The sequence below is a fragment of the Armigeres subalbatus genome, chromosome 2 (assembly GCF_024139115.2).
Source record: "Armigeres subalbatus isolate Guangzhou_Male chromosome 2, GZ_Asu_2, whole genome shotgun sequence".
Taxonomy (NCBI): domain Eukaryota; kingdom Metazoa; phylum Arthropoda; class Insecta; order Diptera; family Culicidae; genus Armigeres; species Armigeres subalbatus.
This window is the reverse complement of record NC_085140.1, coordinates 439,733,261-439,753,874: the sequence shown is the minus strand read 5'-3', so window position 1 is coordinate 439,753,874 and position 20,614 is coordinate 439,733,261. Positions and strand designations below refer to the sequence as shown.

Genomic DNA, 20,614 nt, shown 5'->3' with positions numbered 1-20,614 from the left:
AAAGTTTGCTTTGGAATTTCTTCGGAAATTAATACGGAGGATTATTTTAAGAATTCCTTCGGATTTTTTTTAGGAAAAAAACGGATAAAAATTCCCCTAGGGGTTTCTTAGCAAGTTTTTTGACAACTTATCCTCAAATTCCCATAGGGATTCTTTCAGAGCTACACTAGCCGTTCGATAACTGCAACATGTTTACGTTGCAGTTATCGAATGCCGTTCGATAACTGCAATGCATTCTAGACGTCAAACGGTTGTCAGTCGACGTCAGATGCAACAAAAGTGCATCGAATTGTGCAGTGCAGTGCAGCTGTCATCGACTTTGACACCGTTTTGAAGTTTAGCGGTCCGATAACTGCAAAACTGTTGCAACTATCGAATTGCAGTTAAAAAGCATTGCAGTTAAATGACTTGCAGTTATCGAACGTCTACTGTACATTAAACAATTCCTTGGGAATTTCTACGGGTAATTCTTTGAAAATTCTTTGGTAACTTTAGGAAGTAGTTCTTGGACAATTTCCTCAAGGTTTCTTTCTAAAATATCGTAACGCTAAATTTGGTTATTTTCGACCCCCATCCTCCCCCTCGTAACACTTTTTGTATGGAAGGTTTATTTTTTTGTATGGACCGTAACGCTCGGCTTCACCCCCTCCCTCCCTATTCAAAGTTACGTAATTTGTGAAAGGCCCCCGATAATTCCGTCACTACATTCTCCATTTCTTTTGATTTTTTCGGGAATCTCTTCAGAAATTAATTTAAAGGAATTTCTTCGGAAATTGCTTTTGGTAACCATTAAAAAATTCTTCTAGGAATTTCCTAGAACATTTTATCGAAATTTACTGATTTTTCTGCGGGAATTCCTTCAGTTCCCTAATGTGAACTATTTTGAAGTCGGTGCTACCGGGCAAAATTATATAATACCTATACTGCCGCTAACCGCAAGTCGAGCACATCTGTATATGGGCCTCCATATACAGATGTGCTCGACTTGCGGTTAGCGGCAGTATAAGTGTCTACGTGCCCAAACCTTTGTTCCTTATGACGAATAAACGAGTCTACATTTAGCAAGCAAACAAGCCAGTTTGGTTTTGTATTTCTTCGGTATGATTTGTGGGAAGTCAGTCGTGGGATCAATAGTGAACTTGAACAAGTTCGGACGAAATATTTTACATTAACTTTTTTCGAAAAATTCTTCAGAAATTTTGTCAAAAATGTCTTTATAAACTCTTTTCGCTATTCCCTCGGAGAGTCCTTTCTGAACCTTTCTTCGGAAATTGTTTAAGGAATTCTTTCGGAAACTATTTCATTCCTGAATAAATTTCCGAATTAATCCTGGAAGAATATTTTATGGTTTTACCTGTGGTTTTACTAAAGGAATTTCCCAACGAGAACCTTAATGGTTTTTGAAAAAATGCCAATATGAGTTTCCGCAGAATTTCGTATAAGGTTTTACCAAGGAATTTCTAATGAAACTTAGAAAAAAATCGTAGTTTCCGCCGGAAATGCCTTCAAGAACTCCACCAAGAACTTTTTTGGCATATTTTACCAACTTTTGAGGAAAATATTGAATTTGTTATGTTGAGTTATGTTGATCATCTATTGAGATTTGTACATACCCCTTAGCCGTGTGGTAAGACGCGCGGCTACAAAAGCAAGACCATGCTGAGGGTGGCTGGGTTTGATCTCCGTTGCCGGTCTAGGCAATTTTCGGATTGGAAATTGTCTCGACTTCCCAGGGCATAAAAGTATCATCGTGTTAGCCTCATGATATACGAATGCAAAAATGGTAACCTGGCTTAGAAACCTCGCAGTTAATAACTGTGGAAGTGCTTAATGAACACTAAGCTGCGAGGCGGCTCTGTCCCAGTGTGTGTGGGGATGTAATGCCAATAAGAAGAAGAAGAAGAACATACAAGAACGCGATGTGGGGAGTAAAATGTCCATTGTGGTTGTCATTAGTGGATTCCATCGTCAATGTCCTTCCAGGATCTAAGGGTCACAGCAGGTGAACGACGTAGCACTGCAAATTTCTAAATATACTAGATATGCAGACCATGATATCAAATCATGCCCAATTGTATATGTAACTCACAGTATAATAGTTAGTTTTTTTTTCTGAAATTTAGGTATATTGAGAAGTAAATCGACTGAAGTTTACCAAAATCCTGAATTGGAAAAACTTTTGGAAAAAATATTAACAAATTAGTCCTATGACACCGAAGTCTAATTCTTAATACTGCTCAAGGGTTACGAAAAGTGAAGCAGGATTCGTTGTTAAATTTTGATTAATTAAAATCAGAGAATAATAAAATAGTTTTAATTTAAATAACATTTTGAGATCAGGTACTTATTAGTGTCGCTGGTGTTTTACTATGGAATGTGCTGTTTGATGATCGACAAAAATAGAATATTACAATTTTATTCCTCGATTCCTATACGGGCGATTCGTACCGTGCGAATCAAAAACGTGTGAATTCAAAAATCCGCGTTAAAATTGATTTTTTTTTGGCAATTGATTTTTTCATACACGCCGGTTCATGCCGCCGCCGCCGCCGCCGTCGCCGCCGCCGCCGATAAAAGCCAACGGCGCGCCGCCGTGACGCCGCCGCCGCCGGGGCAAAAGTGACCACTACGCCGCCGCCGCCGATTATATGACCGGCGCACAGGTCTAACTCCAAGTGCGCGTTGGTCCTCCATGAGCATTGTCCAGGTCTCGTGTCCGGTCTTATGAGCGTTTTGTAGATAGTCAGTTTGGTCCGGCGGCGAACTCTATTCGATCGGGACGTTTTGCAGAGTCCAAAGTACGTACGTACCTTTATTTCGTCATCACCGATACAAACTCGTGTTTGACAACAGTGCTGTCCAATGAGCAGCTCGAAGTTATTACCATTCTCCTCATGCCCATTTGTTGACAAAAAAGAACGAGCAGGACAGGAACAATTTCAAGCTGCTTCGAGCTGCTCATTGGACAGCACTAATAATCATGTTGCGAGCGTGCATATCCATACGACAGCAGCTTTCGTTGAGCCTGTTATTCCAGCAACGAGGGCTTTGCATCAACCCGTGAAGTAATTTTCTGAGCCTGCACACGAAGTTTGACGCTGCTCTCACGCCATCTGGAACACCCAGATAAACTGTTTTTTTGTTTCAAGATCATCACCGTACAAAACATCTGGTGCTAACATAAATAACCAATGATTCCTTTCCCTTTCAGTTCGACCTACCGGAACCGCACCAGAAGAAACGGCAGCCGGTAAATTCCGGACCGGCAGAGTTTGCCTGCGAGAAGCTGAAACACTTCTGGGTCGTTAGCGACATGTTCACCTTCGAGAACATCGGTTTCTCGCACACGGTTGACCAAACGAAGTATCTGATATGTGCCGATTGCGAAATTGGACCCGTAGGCTACCATGACCTCCAGACAAAACAATGCTACGTGGCACTGCAGAGAGTGAAGCACACGACGGCTTGAACCGGACACACTCCAGGGACCAACACCAAGAATGAAGGAATTTCTTTTCCGTTCCAGACACACTTTAAAGGCGCGGCATGACTTGTGATCATTTAATCTTTAAGATCATCTTAAAATTATGTACTCTTATCGAAAATTATAACAATGAACTATTTTCTGAAAATATTTGTTAAGGACTAAAATCTTTTAATGGAAAATTACAATTTTCCCAGGAACCGAAATTCTAGAGTAATTATATTTGTTGATACGCATAGTAAGAATATCAATCTGTTTTCAAGGGGACTAGGTTCAAAGCTTGGCGAAAGTCGTATTTTGCTGCTCCTGCAGCATCGAGTGAAATAGTGATTCCTCGTTGAGGGCAAGTTCTCTGGGCGTCCCCTGTTCGGCGATTTCACCATCTTTCATCACAATAATTCTATCAGTATTTTGCAGTCCATTCAGTCGGTGAGCAATTAGAATAACAGTTCTGCCACGGAAGGCATTTTTCAGGACAAGTTGAATCGCTGATTCCGCTTCGTAGTCGAGGTTGGCGGTTCCCTCGTCGATTAGGACTATTTTAGACTTTTTAAGCAGCGCTCTTGTGAGACACAGCAGCTGTTTTTGTCCGGCTGACAAATTGGACCCACTAGGGTCCAGCTTAGCGCTCAGACCCCCAAGCGATTGAACGAGTGGACTCGCTAAGCAACAAGTTATCGCTTCCCAAATCTCCGAGTCCAGATGCAGCCCTCGCGGATCGAGATTTTCCCTAATGCTTCCATTAAATAAGAAAGGATCCTGTGAAACGACGGCCACCCGACTTCGCAACACATCCAGAGGAAGCGTTGCCACGTTTACGCAATCGACTATGATGTGCCCCTTTTCAAGAGGCGCTACTCTCATTATGGAAGCTAAAACAGAACTCTTACCTGCACCGGTTCTTCCAACTATTCCGATCCTCTCGCAAGAAGTTATGTGCATCGAAACACCCCTCAGTGCCGACGGCAGATGCTCTCGATACTTAAGATGAACGTTGTCGAAGATCACTACCCCTTGATAGGGCCATCCAAACGGTGGATCAGCCGATCCATCGCTGTTGACTTCCTCGTCCAACCCACAATATTGATTCACCCTTTCTACAGCGACAAATTCTTGCTCAGTCTCCGAAACTGCATTCAGCAACCCAGACAATAGGCCGGTGATCGACAAGGCATACGAAATCGTTAGTCCAACCATCTCCGGCGAGGTAAGATGCGCCGAAGTGATGGCAGCCAACAGCCCAGCTCCTCCCACCAAAAACGCTCCCAATAGTTGCAGTCTCAGTCCGAGCCACTGTTGAGCAGCGGATGCCGACAACTGAGCCTTAACGCTCTCTCCGAGTTTGAACAAGAAATTCTTCCTGAAACGAGCCTCGCCGCGCATCGCTCGGATCGTGGCCATCCCCTGCAGTGTCTCCGTGAAGTGCGCATATAGCGGCGAAAGTGCGTTGCTCGACAGTCGCTTGATGTCCCGTGATGCAAATCGGTATTGGTTCTGCAGCGATAGATAGATTGGGCACAGGGGGATTATTAGCAGTCCCAGCCATGGCATGGCGTACAGACTGATGGCGAGCGCACCTATCAGTCCGAAGAACTGTGCCAGCAGGATGTTCAGGATGAACGGAAGTGTGTCATCGATGGTGTAGACGTCCGATGAGAACCGATTCAGGATGCGACCCAGTGGGGCGACGTCGAAAAATTGGAATTTTGTCTGTTGGTGAAATGAAAAAAAAAACACAATGAAATAATCTTAGAACTAGAAATATGAGTTTAAGAATTTATTAATTGCTTTGTTTCTAACTATTTGACCCTTATTTACTCAAGCAAAAGTAGGGAATGTATAGATTTCTATTGGTGATAGTATTTATAAGATTGAAAATGCGATTAATTTGACTTTCAGACCTGGGTAAAATGTGTTATTAGCTTATTCGTTTGTATGCAGACCCGTTCCATACATCTGGAATTAGTTTCTGATCAGACGACCGATGCGTTTCTTGCGGCTCTGAGACGCTTTACAAGTTGACGTGGATTATCGAAAACGATGCATTCCGACAACGCAACCAACTTCATTGGTGCTAAGTCTGAGTTGCATGAATTGTGGCAGTTATTTCAAAACCAGAGTGCAACCGAAGAATAGCAAAGAAATGGCAGCTCTGCCACCATCCCATACAATTGTCAAGCGACGAGCCTGGTAGCGCTCCCTAATGGAACATACACACGGTCAAGCAGTTTGACCAACATTGACTCCACCTCTCGTTTATTCAAACATCCATCATGTTTTACCAACAGCAGCACGAAAAATCAATTAATTCGACCAACAATATCACACACGAACGACCGAAGCACCAACTTGAGCACCAACCATCAAAAATATATGGGGGTTTGTGCAACTTCACCTACAAATGCTCAAACATGTTCGGCAAACCTTGACTCCACCCCGACAACTCAAACCAAAATCAAACCGTTTTAATTTTTTCCAACTGAGCCGCCAACTGTCAAATGGTTGTTCGAACAACTTCACACACGATCAAACAAAGCAGCAACCGAAGCGTTTTCTTGGGGGCGGAGTCAATGTTCGTCAAACTGCTTGACTGGTGTGTACGTTGCATAACGCATCAAAGTGAAAGCTCACTTTAAATGTGATGATAAACTGTCAATTCGTAGATATGTGTTTGTTTGTCTCCGTCAAGTAGTTTTGTTTTTCTACAGATGTTTTCTTCCTTAGCCGCTGGATACTAAAATTATCACTATTTCTGCATCTGGTAATATCATTTTAAATCTAACACCATGAGATGCGATAATAAACCACCTGTTTTTTACTTTTCAGACGACGAATGAAACACTTAGTTTCGTGCTCTTTAGTGGTGGTAAAAATGGTGAACAAAAGGTAATTAGAGGCCCATCAGCTATCATAATTAGCGGAAAAAACATTTCTTCCGACTTCTATTGGTCTCCTGCTGACGTTTCAAGGAACCTTCCGTAATTTCTGAGCCTACTAGAGAACCACAAGTGCAGAAATGAAGCTGGCGATCATGAACTGGAACCGGATCAAACAAAATAAGTGCGACTTGGAACGGATTGAACCGGCGATAGCAAATGCCACGTTTTAACCCTAGCCCAGCAGAGTAAATTGGCACAACTTGCCAATGAGGCACGCCGCATGAAGCTTGAGATCCTGGGACTGAGTGAAGTCCGTTGGCCAAACTTTGGAGAACACAGAACGCCGTCGGGACAAGTTCTGCTATACTCTGGTTTACGAGGTGAACACGCTTCCTGGCATCGCGGAGTTGGATTCCTACTAAGCGCTCAGGCACACTCTGCGCTAATGAAGTGGGAACCTATAAGTGAAAGGATAATCGTTGCCAGATTTAGAACACGGGTCCGAAACCTTACTATAATCCAATGTTATGCGCCAACCGATGCTGCCGATCTGCAAGATAAAGAGATCCGACAACTCGAACCATGAGCGCATTATGGGACGCCATGGTCTCGGAGAAATGAGCGAAAACGGAGAGCTGTTCGCAGAATTTTGTGGTAATAACGACATGGTGATCGGGGGATCGCTCTTCCCTCATCGACCGATTCACAAGGTCACGTGGGTCTCCCGTGACGGCTTTGAAGAAAATCAAATCGACCACATTTGCATCAGCCGAAAATGGAAACGGAGCCTTCTTGATGTACGGAATAAACGTAGTGCCGATATCGCGTCTGATCATCACCTCCTCATCGGCGAAATACGCCTGCGCATTGCGCGGATTCGTCGGCAGGAGGAAAGAGTTGGACGACGATTCAACACACGCCGACTGGAAGATACCACGGTGAAACGGTCCTTCGTTGAAAAACTGGAGACGCGTGCTGCAGATATTCCGGAAGGTGGCAGCGTGGAAGACCAATGGACCGCCATCAAGAATGCCTTCATCGACACCAGCGAGAACAATCTGGGCGAACTACGCACCCAGAGAAAACAATGGATCACCGATGAGACCTGGAGGAAGATAGAGGAGCGAAAAGAAGCCAAAGCCGCGATAGAGCGATCGAAAACCAGAGGAGCCAAAGTCTTAGCCCGTCAACGATACGCGGCTCTTGAGAAGGAAGTAAAACGCTCATGTCGACGGGACAAGCAAGCGTGGGCAGACTCTCTGGCCGACGAAGGAGAGAGAGCCGCCGCCACCGGGGACATTCGCCTCCTCTACGATATCTCACGACGCTTAAGCGGGGCGAAGATGAATGCAACGATGCCTGTGAAAGACGCGAATGATCAGTTATTGACCGACCCAACTGACCAGCTGAAACGCTGGTTTGAGCACTTCGAACAACTTTTTCAAGTGCCAGCCAGGCCATCACCACCTCGGCATGATCTGCCTAGGATCCGACGTATAACACGCGTCAATACCGAAGCTCCATCACTGCTACAGATTACAACAGCCATCCAAAACATGAAATTGAATAAAGCCCCAGGGGTCGATCGCATATCAGCCGAGATGCTCAAAGCTGACCCCATGACATCCGCTCAACTACTGCATCATTTATTTCGTAATATCTAGGACACCGCAACTTTCCCGGTCGACTGGATGCAAGGTATCTTAGTGAAGGTACCCAAAAAGGGTGACCTGACTGTATGCGATAACTGGCGAGGTATTATGTTGCTGTCTACCGTTCTCCTAGCCCGGATTCAGGAGAAGATCGATGCGACTCTTCGGCGGCAGCAGGCCGCATTCCGTGCCGGAAGATCCTGTGTGGACCATATTGTCACGCTCCTCATCATTCTGGAGCAGGTCAACGAATTCCAAGAGTCCCGTTACTTGGTATTCATTGACTACGAAAAAGCTTTCGACCGTCTCAATCACGAGAATATGTGGGGCGCCCTGAGACGCAAGGGGGTTCCTGAGAAAATCATCGGCCTCATCGAAGCACAGTACGAGGCCTTTTCGTGTAGAGTGCTGCACAATGGGGTCCTGTCTGACCCTATCCGGGTCGTAGCTGGTGTGAGGCAAGGATGCATTCTATCACCGTTACTGTTCCTCATCGTAATCGATGAGATTCTGGTAGATGCGATTGACCGTGAACCAAACCGCGGGCTGTTATGGCAGCCTATAACCATGGAGCACCTAAACGACTTCGAATTGGCTGATGACGTTGCACTCCTCGCGCAACGGCGCTCTGATATGCAGAGTAAGCTCAACGACCTTGCCGAGCGCTCCTCCTCGGCAGGCTTAGTCATCAACGTCAACAAAACCAAATCGTTGGATGTAAACACGGTGACTCCTTCCAGTTTCACAGTAGCCGGGCAACCAGTGGAGAATGTTGAAAGCTTCCAATATCTTGGTAGCCAAATGGCGTCAGACGGCGGTACCAAGATCGACATAGGCGCACGGATCAAGAAAGCAAGGGCTGCCTTTGCGAGTTTAAGAAATATCTGGAAAAACAGGCAGATAAGTGAACGCACCAAAACACGAATTTTCAACTCTAACGTGAAATCTGTGCTGTTATATGCTAGCGAAACATGGTGTGTATCAGTGGAGAACACTCAACGGCTGCAGGTGTTCATTAACAGATGCCTGCGGTATATAATTCGGGCCTGGTGGCCTCACAACCGGATCTCAAACAACGAGCTCCATCGTCGTTGTCACCAGAGGCCGATAGCAACAGAAATTCGGGACCGGAAGTGGGGCTGGGTCGGCCACACTCTACGTAGGGGCGGAAACGAAATCTGTAAGCAAGCATTAGACTGGAACCCAGCGGGACATCGCAGCAGAGGCAGACCCAGAGGCTCATGGCGGCGAAGCCTCAATAAAGAAATAAAAGAAGTCGACCGAAATCTAACCTGGCAACAGGTTAAAGCGATAGCCGGGCATCGCTCAGGATGGAGATCTTTCAAGTCGGCCCTTTGCACCACCGGAGGTGTACAGGATCCATAAGTAAGTAAGTAAGTAAGTGCCTAAAAAGTGAGTGAGAATTTTTCTTATAAAAAAATATATTTTGGCCATAATTCCGAAGCCCATAGTCCGATTGAGACAATTTTCAATACGAAACAATGGGACAAGATTCCGCGTCGAATGCAACTTGTTGCGAGCAAATCGGTTAAGGATAAGTGCCTGAAAAATGAATGAGAATTTTGTACGTGTTTCTTATGTAAAAAATGAATTTTGGCCATAACTTCGAAACCCATAGTCCGATTCGGCCAATTTTCAATACGAAACAATTGGACAAGATTCTACGTCGAATGAATCTTGTTGCGAGTAAATCAGCGAAGAGTAAGTGCCTACAAAGTGAGTGAAGAATTTTTCTTATACAAAAAAAAATTCTGGCCGTAATTCCGAAGCCCATAGTACGATTAGGCCAATTTTTGATAGAAAACAATGGGACAAGATTCCTCGTCGAATGCAACTTGTTGCGAGTAAATCGGTCAAGGATAAGTGCCTGAAAAATTAGTGATATTATTTTGCGCACACACATACACACACAAGCAGACACAGACATCACCTCAATGCGTCGAGCTGAGTCGATCGGTATATGTATAACACTATGAGTCTGACTCCTATAAAAAGTTCGTTTTTGGAGCGAACATATAGCCTTTACGTATACTTTGTATACGAGAAAGGCAAAACGGGTGCAAAAATATGAAAACTTTTGAATCTCTACAAACAACTATTAAAAGACTTGAGGTGCTTGGTAATAGAACGCCGCGATTAGGACAAATATAAAACGGAGTATTTTATTCTCTAATCTGAACGTGTTGACAATGCGATACAAACTGAACGTAGCTCGGAAGCGGGTCGTGTGTCGATGCAGGGCAGTGTAGCCAGTTTTGCTGCGCACCGCAGTACTCCCCCTTCCTAGAAAATCACTGAATCCTGAATCGAACATGGTGGCCACTCTTGGTTATACGGTCGGGTGATGGATCAGGATCTTTGGCGAAGTAGGCTGGTTTTAGTCTGTCAATTGACACGGTTACCTCTTTGTTTTTAATTTTTGTATTTTGTTTTTAACCTTTTGCTGGTCCTTGTGAGAACTTCGTATGGTCCTGTAAACGGTGGTTCTAAAGCGGCTCGAACTTTGTCGGTTCTTAAGAACACGTGCGTACAAGTTCCTAGGTCTTTCGGAACGAATACATGTCGTTTTGTATCGTTATTGGATGCAGGACGAGGCACCACTGAATTCATTTTCTCTCGTAGATTTGTGACGAAGGATTCCGTCGAGCCGCGAAGAGGTTGTTTCTCTCTAGGTATGCGAATGGTCGTGCCGTACAGCATGTCTGACGCTGATGTTTCTCCACGAATTGCCGTTCGTAAACCGAGCAGAACTAACGGCAACGCATCAATCCAACTTGATTTATACGTTTTGAGTGGTCTATGCCAGCACTCGATCATTCCATTTGCCTGTGGATGGTAGGGTGTAGTATGAATCCGTTCTAAGCCTAACAGTACTGCAAGTTCCTTCATCAGCTGCGACTCAAATTGACGACCTTGATCCGATGTTAGCTTTGACGGAGTTCCAAATCGAGCGATCCACACTTCGACGAAAGTTTTGGCAACAGTTTCCGCAGTCATGTCCGGGATAGCCACTGCCTCAGGCCATCTGCTGAACCGATCAATCATAGTCAAAATATACCGCCTTCCATTGGATATCGGCAAGGGACCGACAATGTCGATGTGAACGTGCTCGAATCGTTCGTCCGGAACATCTATCTGGTTAGAAGGCGACTTGGTATATCGGGATACTTTGTTTTTCTGACACTCTTGACAAGCTCGGGTCCAATTTGAAACGTCCTTTTTGACTCCAGGCCAAACGTAGTGCTGCAAAATCTGTGCTTGTGTGGCTTTTACTCCTGAGTCTGGTCGAATATGATTTTTTGGTAGAAACGAGGAACACAAATTCGCACTTTATCGCCTTGTTGTTGACAAAGTAGCTTAACACCGAGCTGAGCGAATTTCAGAGTTTTTACATCGGGATTGGCCTTGTGCCAATTTTGCAGTTGTTCGTCGCATTCCTGTTTCCTGGCGAAATCGTTTTGGTTAATCGTCGATGGCAACCAAATAGCCTCTACTCGTGAAAGCACGTCCGCTGGGATATTGTCCACACCGGCGATGTGAACGAGATCTGTTGTATACTCGCTTATGAAACTCAACATTCGCTGCTGTCGTGGTGTTGGTTTGTTCGCATCCTGCTTGAATGCAAATGTGAGTGGTTTGTGATCGGTAAATATCACCGGATTACAGCCTTCGATCACGTCCTTGAAATGTTTGACGCCAAGATACACAGCAAGTAGCTCTCTATCGTAAGTAGAGTAACGTCGTTCGCGGTCGTTGAACTTCACGGAAAAATATCCCAATGGCTTCCATGCACCTCTGGATCGCTGCTGCAACACGGCTCCGGCAGCCAAATCGGACGCGTCGACCATCAGGGACAATTGGGCTTCTGAATCGTAGTAATCCAGTTCTGTAGCTTCTACTAAACACCTCTTGCACTTTTGGAAGGCTGCTTCAGCTTCAGCTGTCCACACGATTGGTGTGTTATCGTTCTTCCTGTTTGAGGGTATCAGTTTGCGCAATGGAATTTCGGCCTCAGCAGCGTGTGGGAGAAAGCGGCGATAGTAATTGACTAGGGCAAGGAAACGTCTCAGTTTCTGTACCGTGTCTGGTTTCGGGAAATTTGCGACTGCTTGCACCTTCTCCGGAATCGGTTTACAACCACCGGTAGTTATCAATTGTCCCACGAACCGTACTTCCTGTTTTCCCAGCTGGCACTTGTCGGCGTTGATTTGAAGTCCGTTTGCTCTCAACCTCTCGAAAACCATGCGTAGGTGAACTTTATGCTCCTCCTCGGATGACGAAGCGATGAGCAAGTCGTCTAGATAACCGACGACGAATGGCATGTCAAAGAATATGTTATTGATAAATCTTTGAAATGTCTGGCCAGAATTTTTTAAACCTGGCGGCATCACGAGAAACTCGTACAAACCGAGTGGCGTGATTATTGCAGTCTTCTCGATATCTGCCTCATGCATGGGGATTTGATAGTAGGCCCGTTCTAAATCTATTACAGAAAAGACAGTCTTACCTTGCATTGTTTGACAAATGTCGTAAATGTGCGGCAAGGGATACCGATCCGCGACGGTAGAATCGTTGAGCCGTTTGTAATCACCTACGAGCCTGAATTTGACATCACCGTTCTGCAGTGTTTTTGTAGCTAGGTGCACCGGGCTTGAATACGGGCTTTTCGAGGATCGGATGTATCCAAGCTCTAGAAACAGCTTCAATTCCTTCCGAAGTGCTTCGAGTTTGTGTGGTGGAAGTCTGCGGAATTTAGAATGGCACGGAGGCCCATCGACCTTGATAGTGTGCTTTACGCCATGCTTTACTTCCTGTCGTGGAAAACGTGGTCTAGTTACATCCGAGAATTCGCTCAGCAGGCCACCGTAATCACTGTTGCGAGAATATGTTTTTAAACCGAATAATCCTTCTGCGACCACGCTGATATGGCCATGTGCTTTGATATTGATCATTTTATCGATCAAGCACTTTCCTTGCAAATAAACCAGCAAACCGCGACGTTTCAGGAGATCTACACCCAGGATCGGGAAAGTCACATCCGCTATTATGAAGCGCCACGGAAAACATCTGCGTAGACCGAAAGTTGGTTTGTATATCTCGGTGCCGTAGGTAGCAATTCGGGAGCCGTTGGCGGCATATAGGTTCATTCCTGGGGTCGGCCTTGACTTATTGCTTGGAGCACACGGCAGTACTGAAAGGTCAGCACCGGTATCGACGAGAAATTTATAGTTGGTTACTGGGTCCTGGATGATAAGACGGGATTGTTGAAACTTACTGCCTTCGCCCGTCGTCGAATGCAGCTGCTCTAGTTTTTTGGCTTAAATTGGCAGGGTGATCGGCAGCTTCTTGCGTTGGCGCCAAATTTTCTGTGGTAGAAACAATACGGATGATTTCCTCGTGAGCCACTTCGGGTACCACCAAGAAATCTGCTGAAACTCCTGCTGCGGGGTCTGCCGCGCTCTTGACGAAAAGCAGCAATTTCGTCGGAAAGAACAGAAATTTGTTTGCGTAGTTCCTCGAATCCGGTGTCCTTGTTGTCCTCGCACGTCGTTCCAGCGGAGGATATTGATCGCGTTTTGGTGATGTCCGCAAGTTTATCCGCTTGTTCAGCTAGCTGCGCCAATTGGAGAGTGGCTTCCGAGACCTTTAGAACCGCTTGTGTCGTTTCAGGGAGCTGCTGCATTCACAACGACTTGATGATTTTCTCGTCGGTGATGACATCCCTGGCGAGATCCCTCATTTCGCGTAGTAGTTGCGAAGGTTTGCGATCGCCAAGTTCGCACCCACGTAGTAGCTGCTGCATACGATTCTGCTCGCTGGTGCTGTACTCGCTGATAATTCTGTCCTTTAACGCTGAGTACTTTCCATTCGCCGGGGGATCTCGGATGATGGCCGAGCAGCATGCCAATATCTCCGAATCGATGGCAGCGAGGGCGTGGAAATAGCGGGTGTCCTCGCGAGTTACTTGATTCAGCGTGAATTGCGCCTCTAGCTGAGCAAACCAAAGAGTTGGGTACCGCCGGCAGCCCAAGTAACACAGTTTGTTGAATGATAGTAAAAAAATCATCTTTCAAACATATAAGTTGTTTATGGTTTGGTATATAAACTTGTTTCATTACCTTCACACGACCGAAACAGCGCAAATATTATTGAAATTTTCAACATCTTTCAGTTGCACGAAAGAAATCGTAATACATTCACAAAACTAAAGTTAAGTTGGAAGTGAGTATTCCATAACATTCTCTCAACATGATATGATATGTCAAATTGAAAAAAGTTGTTGACAAATGTTTCATACCAAAATAATATTTACAAGATTGGATGAAAAAAGCATGCATAAATTTAGCTATGAATTCCATTTTAATAAAATATAATACACATAGGTACATAGCATTTAAAATTCGTGACGATGCTTCATATGTCACTCACGATTCATCGTGGAACTTTTGATTTTACTTCTCCTAAATTCATGCGCCATTAATTGGAGAAAAATACGCACTATATCAAAAACGTTAAATTTAGAAATTCATCTTTAAACACATGCTCAAATCTGCAGAACAGCAATATGGCGAGTTCTCGATAGACGATAGAATCGATGGAAAATATCCATTGCTTAGATCTGAAGAGATGTTGAAATAATATTCAAAACACCGATTTCAGCTGAGACCGCATCATAACTATACATCTTCGAACTAAACAAATGTCAAAAAATAAACATGGTAATTGTAAGTTCGTGAAATCATCCTGACGACATGTTTTATGTCTTGAGAGTGTAAAATAAAACATCTTGAAAACCAAAACAAATGTCAAAAATTGACATGTTATCAGTAGGGATCCTATATTAAGAGATGTGCGAATACTTCTCCAGACGATTTAGCAACGCTGTAACTTTCGTAAACAAACGCTGCCAGCACTTGCCGTGGCGCAAAATGTTGGAGCTCGAACATGACTCTGCATATAATGGCATTTTCAGATTTCTTTATCTAACGTCCTACAGTGCATTATCACTAAAATAAAAGTGCAATGCAAATGAACAAAATTAATGCATAAACTAGACTACTTCATGTTGCCAATGTGAAACAAATTGTTTATTCGACAAACCTTTCCGTAAAATCTTTTTCACTACAATCGCAATACCTTTCAATCCACAACAATAATAATGTTCATTTGGCTCAGATGCTGACAGCTCTCAATGCTCGATTGGCTCAAGATGGCCGCTTTCGCATATCTCTGAATGTAGGATCCCTAGTTATCAGCAAGTCGTGAGAATGTTATACAAAACATCTTCTATGATCAAAAAGCAGTATGTTCAACAAAAACCTTTTCACAACTTACATCGAACATGTTATGTTTTGTATTTCATCTCTCTAACCGTCATTCAACAAGTATCTTAAATCTCCACAAAAAAAGATGTTTTCGGTGTTACTTGGGAGCGTTGTTGACATCGGTACCGCTGTTCAGGACGGGCGGGTTGTTTGCAGCGGCTGCTCGGGCTACTCGCAGCTGATCCTATAGATGATCGATTTCGTCTTTCAAACGTTGTTCGTCCGCCATCTTGTTTTGGGTGCTGCTGGTGGGCCCCTTGGCGAAATTCCAACGTGTAGGCAGCTACAATGGCGGTTCTTTTTGTACGTTCCTATATTTGAGCCTGCGAACGTCGGGGTCACCAATGAGGTGCTTGGTAATAGAACGCCGCGATTAGGACAAATATAAAACGGAGTTAATCTGAACGTGTTGACAATGCGATACAAACTGAGCGTAGCTCGGAAGCGGGTCGTGTGTCGATGCTGCAGGGCAGTGTAGCCAGTTTTGCTGCGCACCGCAGACTCGTGGTCTTGGTGTTAGCCGTCTAGGTGTATTCGCATGCCATGAACTTGTTGGTATTCAAAGAATAATCTCCGCTGGTCTACTAGGTGTATTAACCCTTTATAAGTCAGACGAATCTAAACAATAAATTAACAAAAACAACAACAGGACACAATGTTGACATGGTATTAAACTCAAATGTATGTTTGTTATACATTAAACAGTTCAGAAACATTGAAAAATTGGTGGCAATATAGTTGCCACTGCCCGGCAAGCGGGAAAACAGGCAACAACAAAAATATAAAAAGATTTTTAAAAATTTGGTTTTACTTAGAACCAGTCAAAATAAGGTACGTAAGACTTTTTGGTGAAGAGTCCTAGTCAGAAAACGCAATATAAGTCAAAAAATTTTTTTTCGCTTTTTTTCTCCCAAGGGGGGATTTGGGGAAAAAACACAATTTCGTCAAAAATCCAAAAACCAAATATACAGAAAGGCAAAGCTTTTTTCACGCTAATCACGTAATAATCCATCACAGGAAATTCAAAATAATTGATACCAACGGGAAAAAATATATCTTTGTCGTTTTTTAACGAATTATAACTGAAAATCCTTCTTCCACTCGAAACATACGATCTGTTCGTAAAAAAACTGTTCTCAAATTGACATTTCAATTTTTTTATGGCTCAAATTCATCTGGGGTGTTACTAGGAAGCGAATAAAGCCACTACATGGGCAATAATAAGCAGAGCTCTTGTTAATAAATAGAAAAAAATATAATTTGTTGGTGGCAATATAGTTGCCACTGCCTTATAAAGGGTTAAGTAATATACAATCAGTTGTCTACTGCTCAACGTTGCGATGTATGCGATGGTTAAATCATTAAAAAATTATCATATTTTAGTTTTTCTTGCTAAAATTCTGTACAATGCTAAAAATGCTAACATATTGATATATCAAACATTTGTGTACCATTATTCAGATAGGTTAAAGCTTGTTCAATAGAATTTGAAGAATAGATAGTGATATGAAGAATAGATAATTACTTACATAAACCACACTGTCCAGCAGTTTGTCGTGGATGGATTTAGCCGCTTTAATTCCCGCGTACGCAAACAAAAACGCCCGAACCAGTGTAATAAGAGAATTTCCAATCGCCAGTCCACTGTAGATTCCCAAGTAATACATCGTAAGCGTTTTGTTGTCCCCTTGCTGTGCTTCGTGCTGCAATCCCTCTGCCAAGTGAGAACCATGATCCACACCTCGAATCCAAGAGGATACAAAATCCAACGCCATACTCCACACACTTTGAATGGTTCCCAAACTCCAAAACTCCACCGTCGAGTTGCTAGTGCCATTGTTCGGTTGGAAGGGTTCCGGCGTGGAGGCTCCTACCCAATAGGCCAGCCATGCATCGGACAAATTCCGCGAAACTTGCATCAACAGCACTGAAACGATGACCCAAAAGCCAAGCGACCGACCCGTCGCTCGCCAATACGATCCCAAAACATTCCGATCCAAATGGCCAAACTCTCTGCTTTCCTCGGCCATTACGCTATCCACGCTGCGGCTGTCATCATCCTTGACCCGCATATTATTCGGTTCGTATTCCGAGATCACTACCGGTGACAAATCATCAGCTTCATCCTCAAAGTCACTCATCATCGAACCGGTAGCAGTGATGTCACTCTGACTCACCACTCCGCCTTCCACGTGAAGAATCTGATTAGCTCGGGTCATTACTACCGGATGCTGGCTTACGACAATTCGGGTTTTATCTTTCAGCAGCCCGAAGATGCAATGCCGCACAATGTGCGACGCCACGTGGGCATCCAGCGCTGACAGGATATCGTCCAACAAGTAAATTTCTTTGTTCTGATAGATGGCACGAGCGAGTGCGATTCGAGCCCTCTGACCTCCGGACAACGTTCTGCCTTGTTCACCCACACCAGTACTATCGCCTTTCAGAAGGTTCAGATCATAGCTTAGGGCACAAGCATGGATAACCGCCTTGTACCGTGCATCATCATACATTTCTCCCCAAAGGATGTTCTCCCGGATCGTGCCCCGCTGGAGCCATGGAGTTTGGGCTACGTAACCGAATCCTTCGTCTATGTTCGAAATAGCCACAACACCCTGAGTGCATTTGAAATTGGCCAAAATTACCTCCAATAAAGAGGTCTTTCCACCTCCGACGGGGCCCTCCAGGCATACGAGCTCACCCTGGCGGATTTGCAAGCTCAAGTTGAGAAACCGAAAGTCGACGATATCCTCCTGTACTAAGTCCAGTTCTTTCCGACTACGTTGTACTTCAAACTCGAAGTGGCCGTCCTTGATTGCAATCACGACGGATCGCTGCGAGTTTCCGGAGAAGGCGGTTTCCGTCTGGTGTAGTGGTTTGTAATACTCGGCCAGGTTGATGTTGGGGAGCTGAAATTGTGGAAGAACATTGAAACCTAACCGACTTAATATTTGATGCACAAAAAGAATACTCACATCGATTAGCTCTTGAACTCTCTTCAGTGATACCCACGCCTCAGTGAGCCCATTTAACACCCATGGAAACGCATTCAACGGTCCGATCAGCATGTTTAACAGCGCCACGCTTGTGTAGGTGGTAGCCGCCGTCAAAGTGCTCCCCATAAGAACTGACGTTCCAAAAGTCAGCAGACACATCAACACTGGGGTCGTGGCCCAGAAGTAGACACACAACGCGTCCAGATACTTCCTTCGGGATAGGTAACCGACCTCTTCGCGACGAATGTTTTCGATCTTGCTGATGAACACATCTTCCCAGGCGTTCAGTTTGATGTGCTTAGCACCGGAGATGGTTTCCGTTGTGATGGCAATGCGACCGTCTTTTGCCGTCATCAAACCTTGGGAAAGCTGACCGATTTTCATCGCTATTTGACGGTTAATAGGAATTAGAATGATGGCGAAGGTGACCCCAGCAAGGAAGGCCAGACCAAGTTGCGTGTAGAGCAGATACAAAGTGGTGAACAGTTGGAACGGAATGCTCCAGAATGAGTGGAAACTGATGCAGGAGCTCACAATACGATCTGTGTCCGTTGACATGAGATTCAGTATTTCGGGACGGGCATTTTGTAGACCTTTGGCTACGAGTGATTTCCGGTAGATGGCTGTGACCAGACTCATGCGCATTTTGGTGCTTACCAATGTCATTCGCCAATTGAAATGAACACCAGCAAAGCAACTAATTAATGTCGTTAGTAGGAGCCCAATGGCATAATAGTAAGGACGAAAGTCCATGGCATTGCAGTTATCACAATCACTATTGGGGATGGTTCCATTCACATTAAAATTTTCGCTACGAAGAAGGCCTCCAAGCAAAATAGGTCCGGCAAATCCGGAGAGATCAGCAACCAACCTGAGAATTCCAATCAAATAAAATTCCCAACCAAAGCTACGGTGTAGTGCTTTAAATAATGATCCTACAGCATTCAGGTGTTTCTGCAATTTTTCCACCACTATGTTCATATTCAAGCATTCCGGCAAATCAAACAGATCGTCATTCTTCCTCAGCTTCCCCGCTACTCCTTTTGTAATCAGTGGTCGCACCCAGTAAAACACCATCTTCGATAGGAAATTTGCATCGTCTTGAATCGGGCCCAAAGGCGATTCATCGACGTCTTCTAGAAACCTGGTGTAAGTGTTCGACAAAAGAGCCTGCCGTTCCTGGTCGGCCGTTCTCTGGACTCTTATGTAATGGGAATTCCCCGGGGCAATCAACGTCGATCCATAGCTTAAGAATATCATCATATCTGCCGCGTACCACAACCAATAATCTGAATTAATGTTCGTATGGACCCAGATCCCGGTTAATGCCAGCAGTGACATCCACAGCACAATAATTGCCAACGGTCCTCGATGGCTTAACGATCCACGCTTAATTAAGCTTATCAGGAACCCAATATGAACCGTCCAGGCCACGAACTGTACACACGATAGAAGTACATCGATCGGATAGATTCGGTCATGTACACGCAACAAATAGAAAATCTTTAACACTGGAACAAGGCCCAGTCCAAGTGAGGCCACAATACGCAGCCGAATTGAACGCAACTGCACCCCATTGCGGAATACCAACCGGAAATGAGATCCGTAATAATACGAGGACAGAACGGCGAACAGCACTAGGATTGGAAGCTGCAGACATATTTCCTGGAAGCATGGAGCTAAATCGTTATAATCCTTCACCCAGGGACGCAATCCGGACGGGCACACGTCCGTCCACGAAAATTCCCACGACATTACTGAAATCGAAACCGATATCTAGAAATCATACAATGAAAGACACTATTCACTTACTTTAGTTTCAAGCAGACGCGCAACCGGTATTCAAAATAATCTCTTCGAACTTTGTTGATTCATGTTTTATCACTGTTTAGTCACGTCGCGAAATCGCTTATCAGTTTCCTGGGGATTTCACTCAGCACTTCTCTGCGAGTGGATACACAAAATCAATTAGGTACCGTTAGCCGGTAACAGCGGCGTTTAACTATACATACCAAATTGTCTATAATGTACTTCCAAGTTACTTATTTCTTGGTAAAAACGGAATGCTGAGCCACCTACGCAAACAAATTTGTTTTTTCTGCTATTGATGACGAAATTCAAGAAACATCACGCAAAATAAAAACAAACTAACCAAAACGTCAACGACATTTCAGCAGGACGTATTCGTGATAACTATACATATTTATAAATAATGGGACATATCCGCCTCTTCGTTTTTTAAATAAACAGATGGCCC

General features: G+C 44.4%; 2 protein-coding genes and 1 pseudogene across 2 annotated transcripts in view; 1 reads left to right on the top strand and 2 right to left on the bottom strand.

The window, feature by feature from the left end:
- Nucleotides 1-3,634, top strand: part of LOC134213650 (guanine nucleotide exchange factor MSS4 homolog) — a 12,520-nt gene extending 8,886 nt beyond the window's left edge. Inside the window, exon 2 of the mRNA XM_062692901.1 lies at nt 3,212-3,634. Within this exon, the coding sequence (XP_062548885.1) occupies nt 3,212-3,469 (258 nt within the window). The 3' untranslated portion in view covers nt 3,470-3,634. The remainder of the gene's footprint in view (nt 1-3,211) is intronic.
- On the bottom strand, nt 3,548-20,614 carry LOC134213648 (ATP-binding cassette sub-family C member 10). The gene is made up of 5 exons (XM_062692900.1): nt 20,370-20,614; nt 20,170-20,301; nt 18,337-20,114; nt 16,891-18,270; nt 3,548-5,194 (listed from the first exon to the last, which is right to left on the bottom strand). Exons 3-5 carry the CDS (start codon nt 20,110-20,112, stop codon nt 3,758-3,760), a joined length of 4,593 nt encoding a protein of 1,530 aa, XP_062548884.1. The 5' UTR covers nt 20,113-20,114; nt 20,170-20,301; nt 20,370-20,614; the 3' UTR covers nt 3,548-3,757.
- LOC134213649 (uncharacterized) lies at nt 13,127-15,590 on the bottom strand (annotated as a pseudogene).

Bases quoted from the DNA above. Each gene is read 5' to 3' on its own strand.
- LOC134213648 (XM_062692900.1), bottom strand. From the start codon at position 20,112: ATGTCGTGGGAATTTTCGTGGACGGACGTGTGCCCGTCCGGATTGCGT. The intron at 18,271-18,336 runs GTGAGTATTCTT...CCACAATTTCAG, and splicing joins GAGTTCAAGAGCTAATCGAT to CTCCCCAACATCAACCTGGC. The intron at 5,195-16,890 runs GTAAGTAATTAT...TTTCACCAACAG, and splicing joins TGCTGGACAGTGTGGTTTAT to ACAAAATTCCAATTTTTCGA.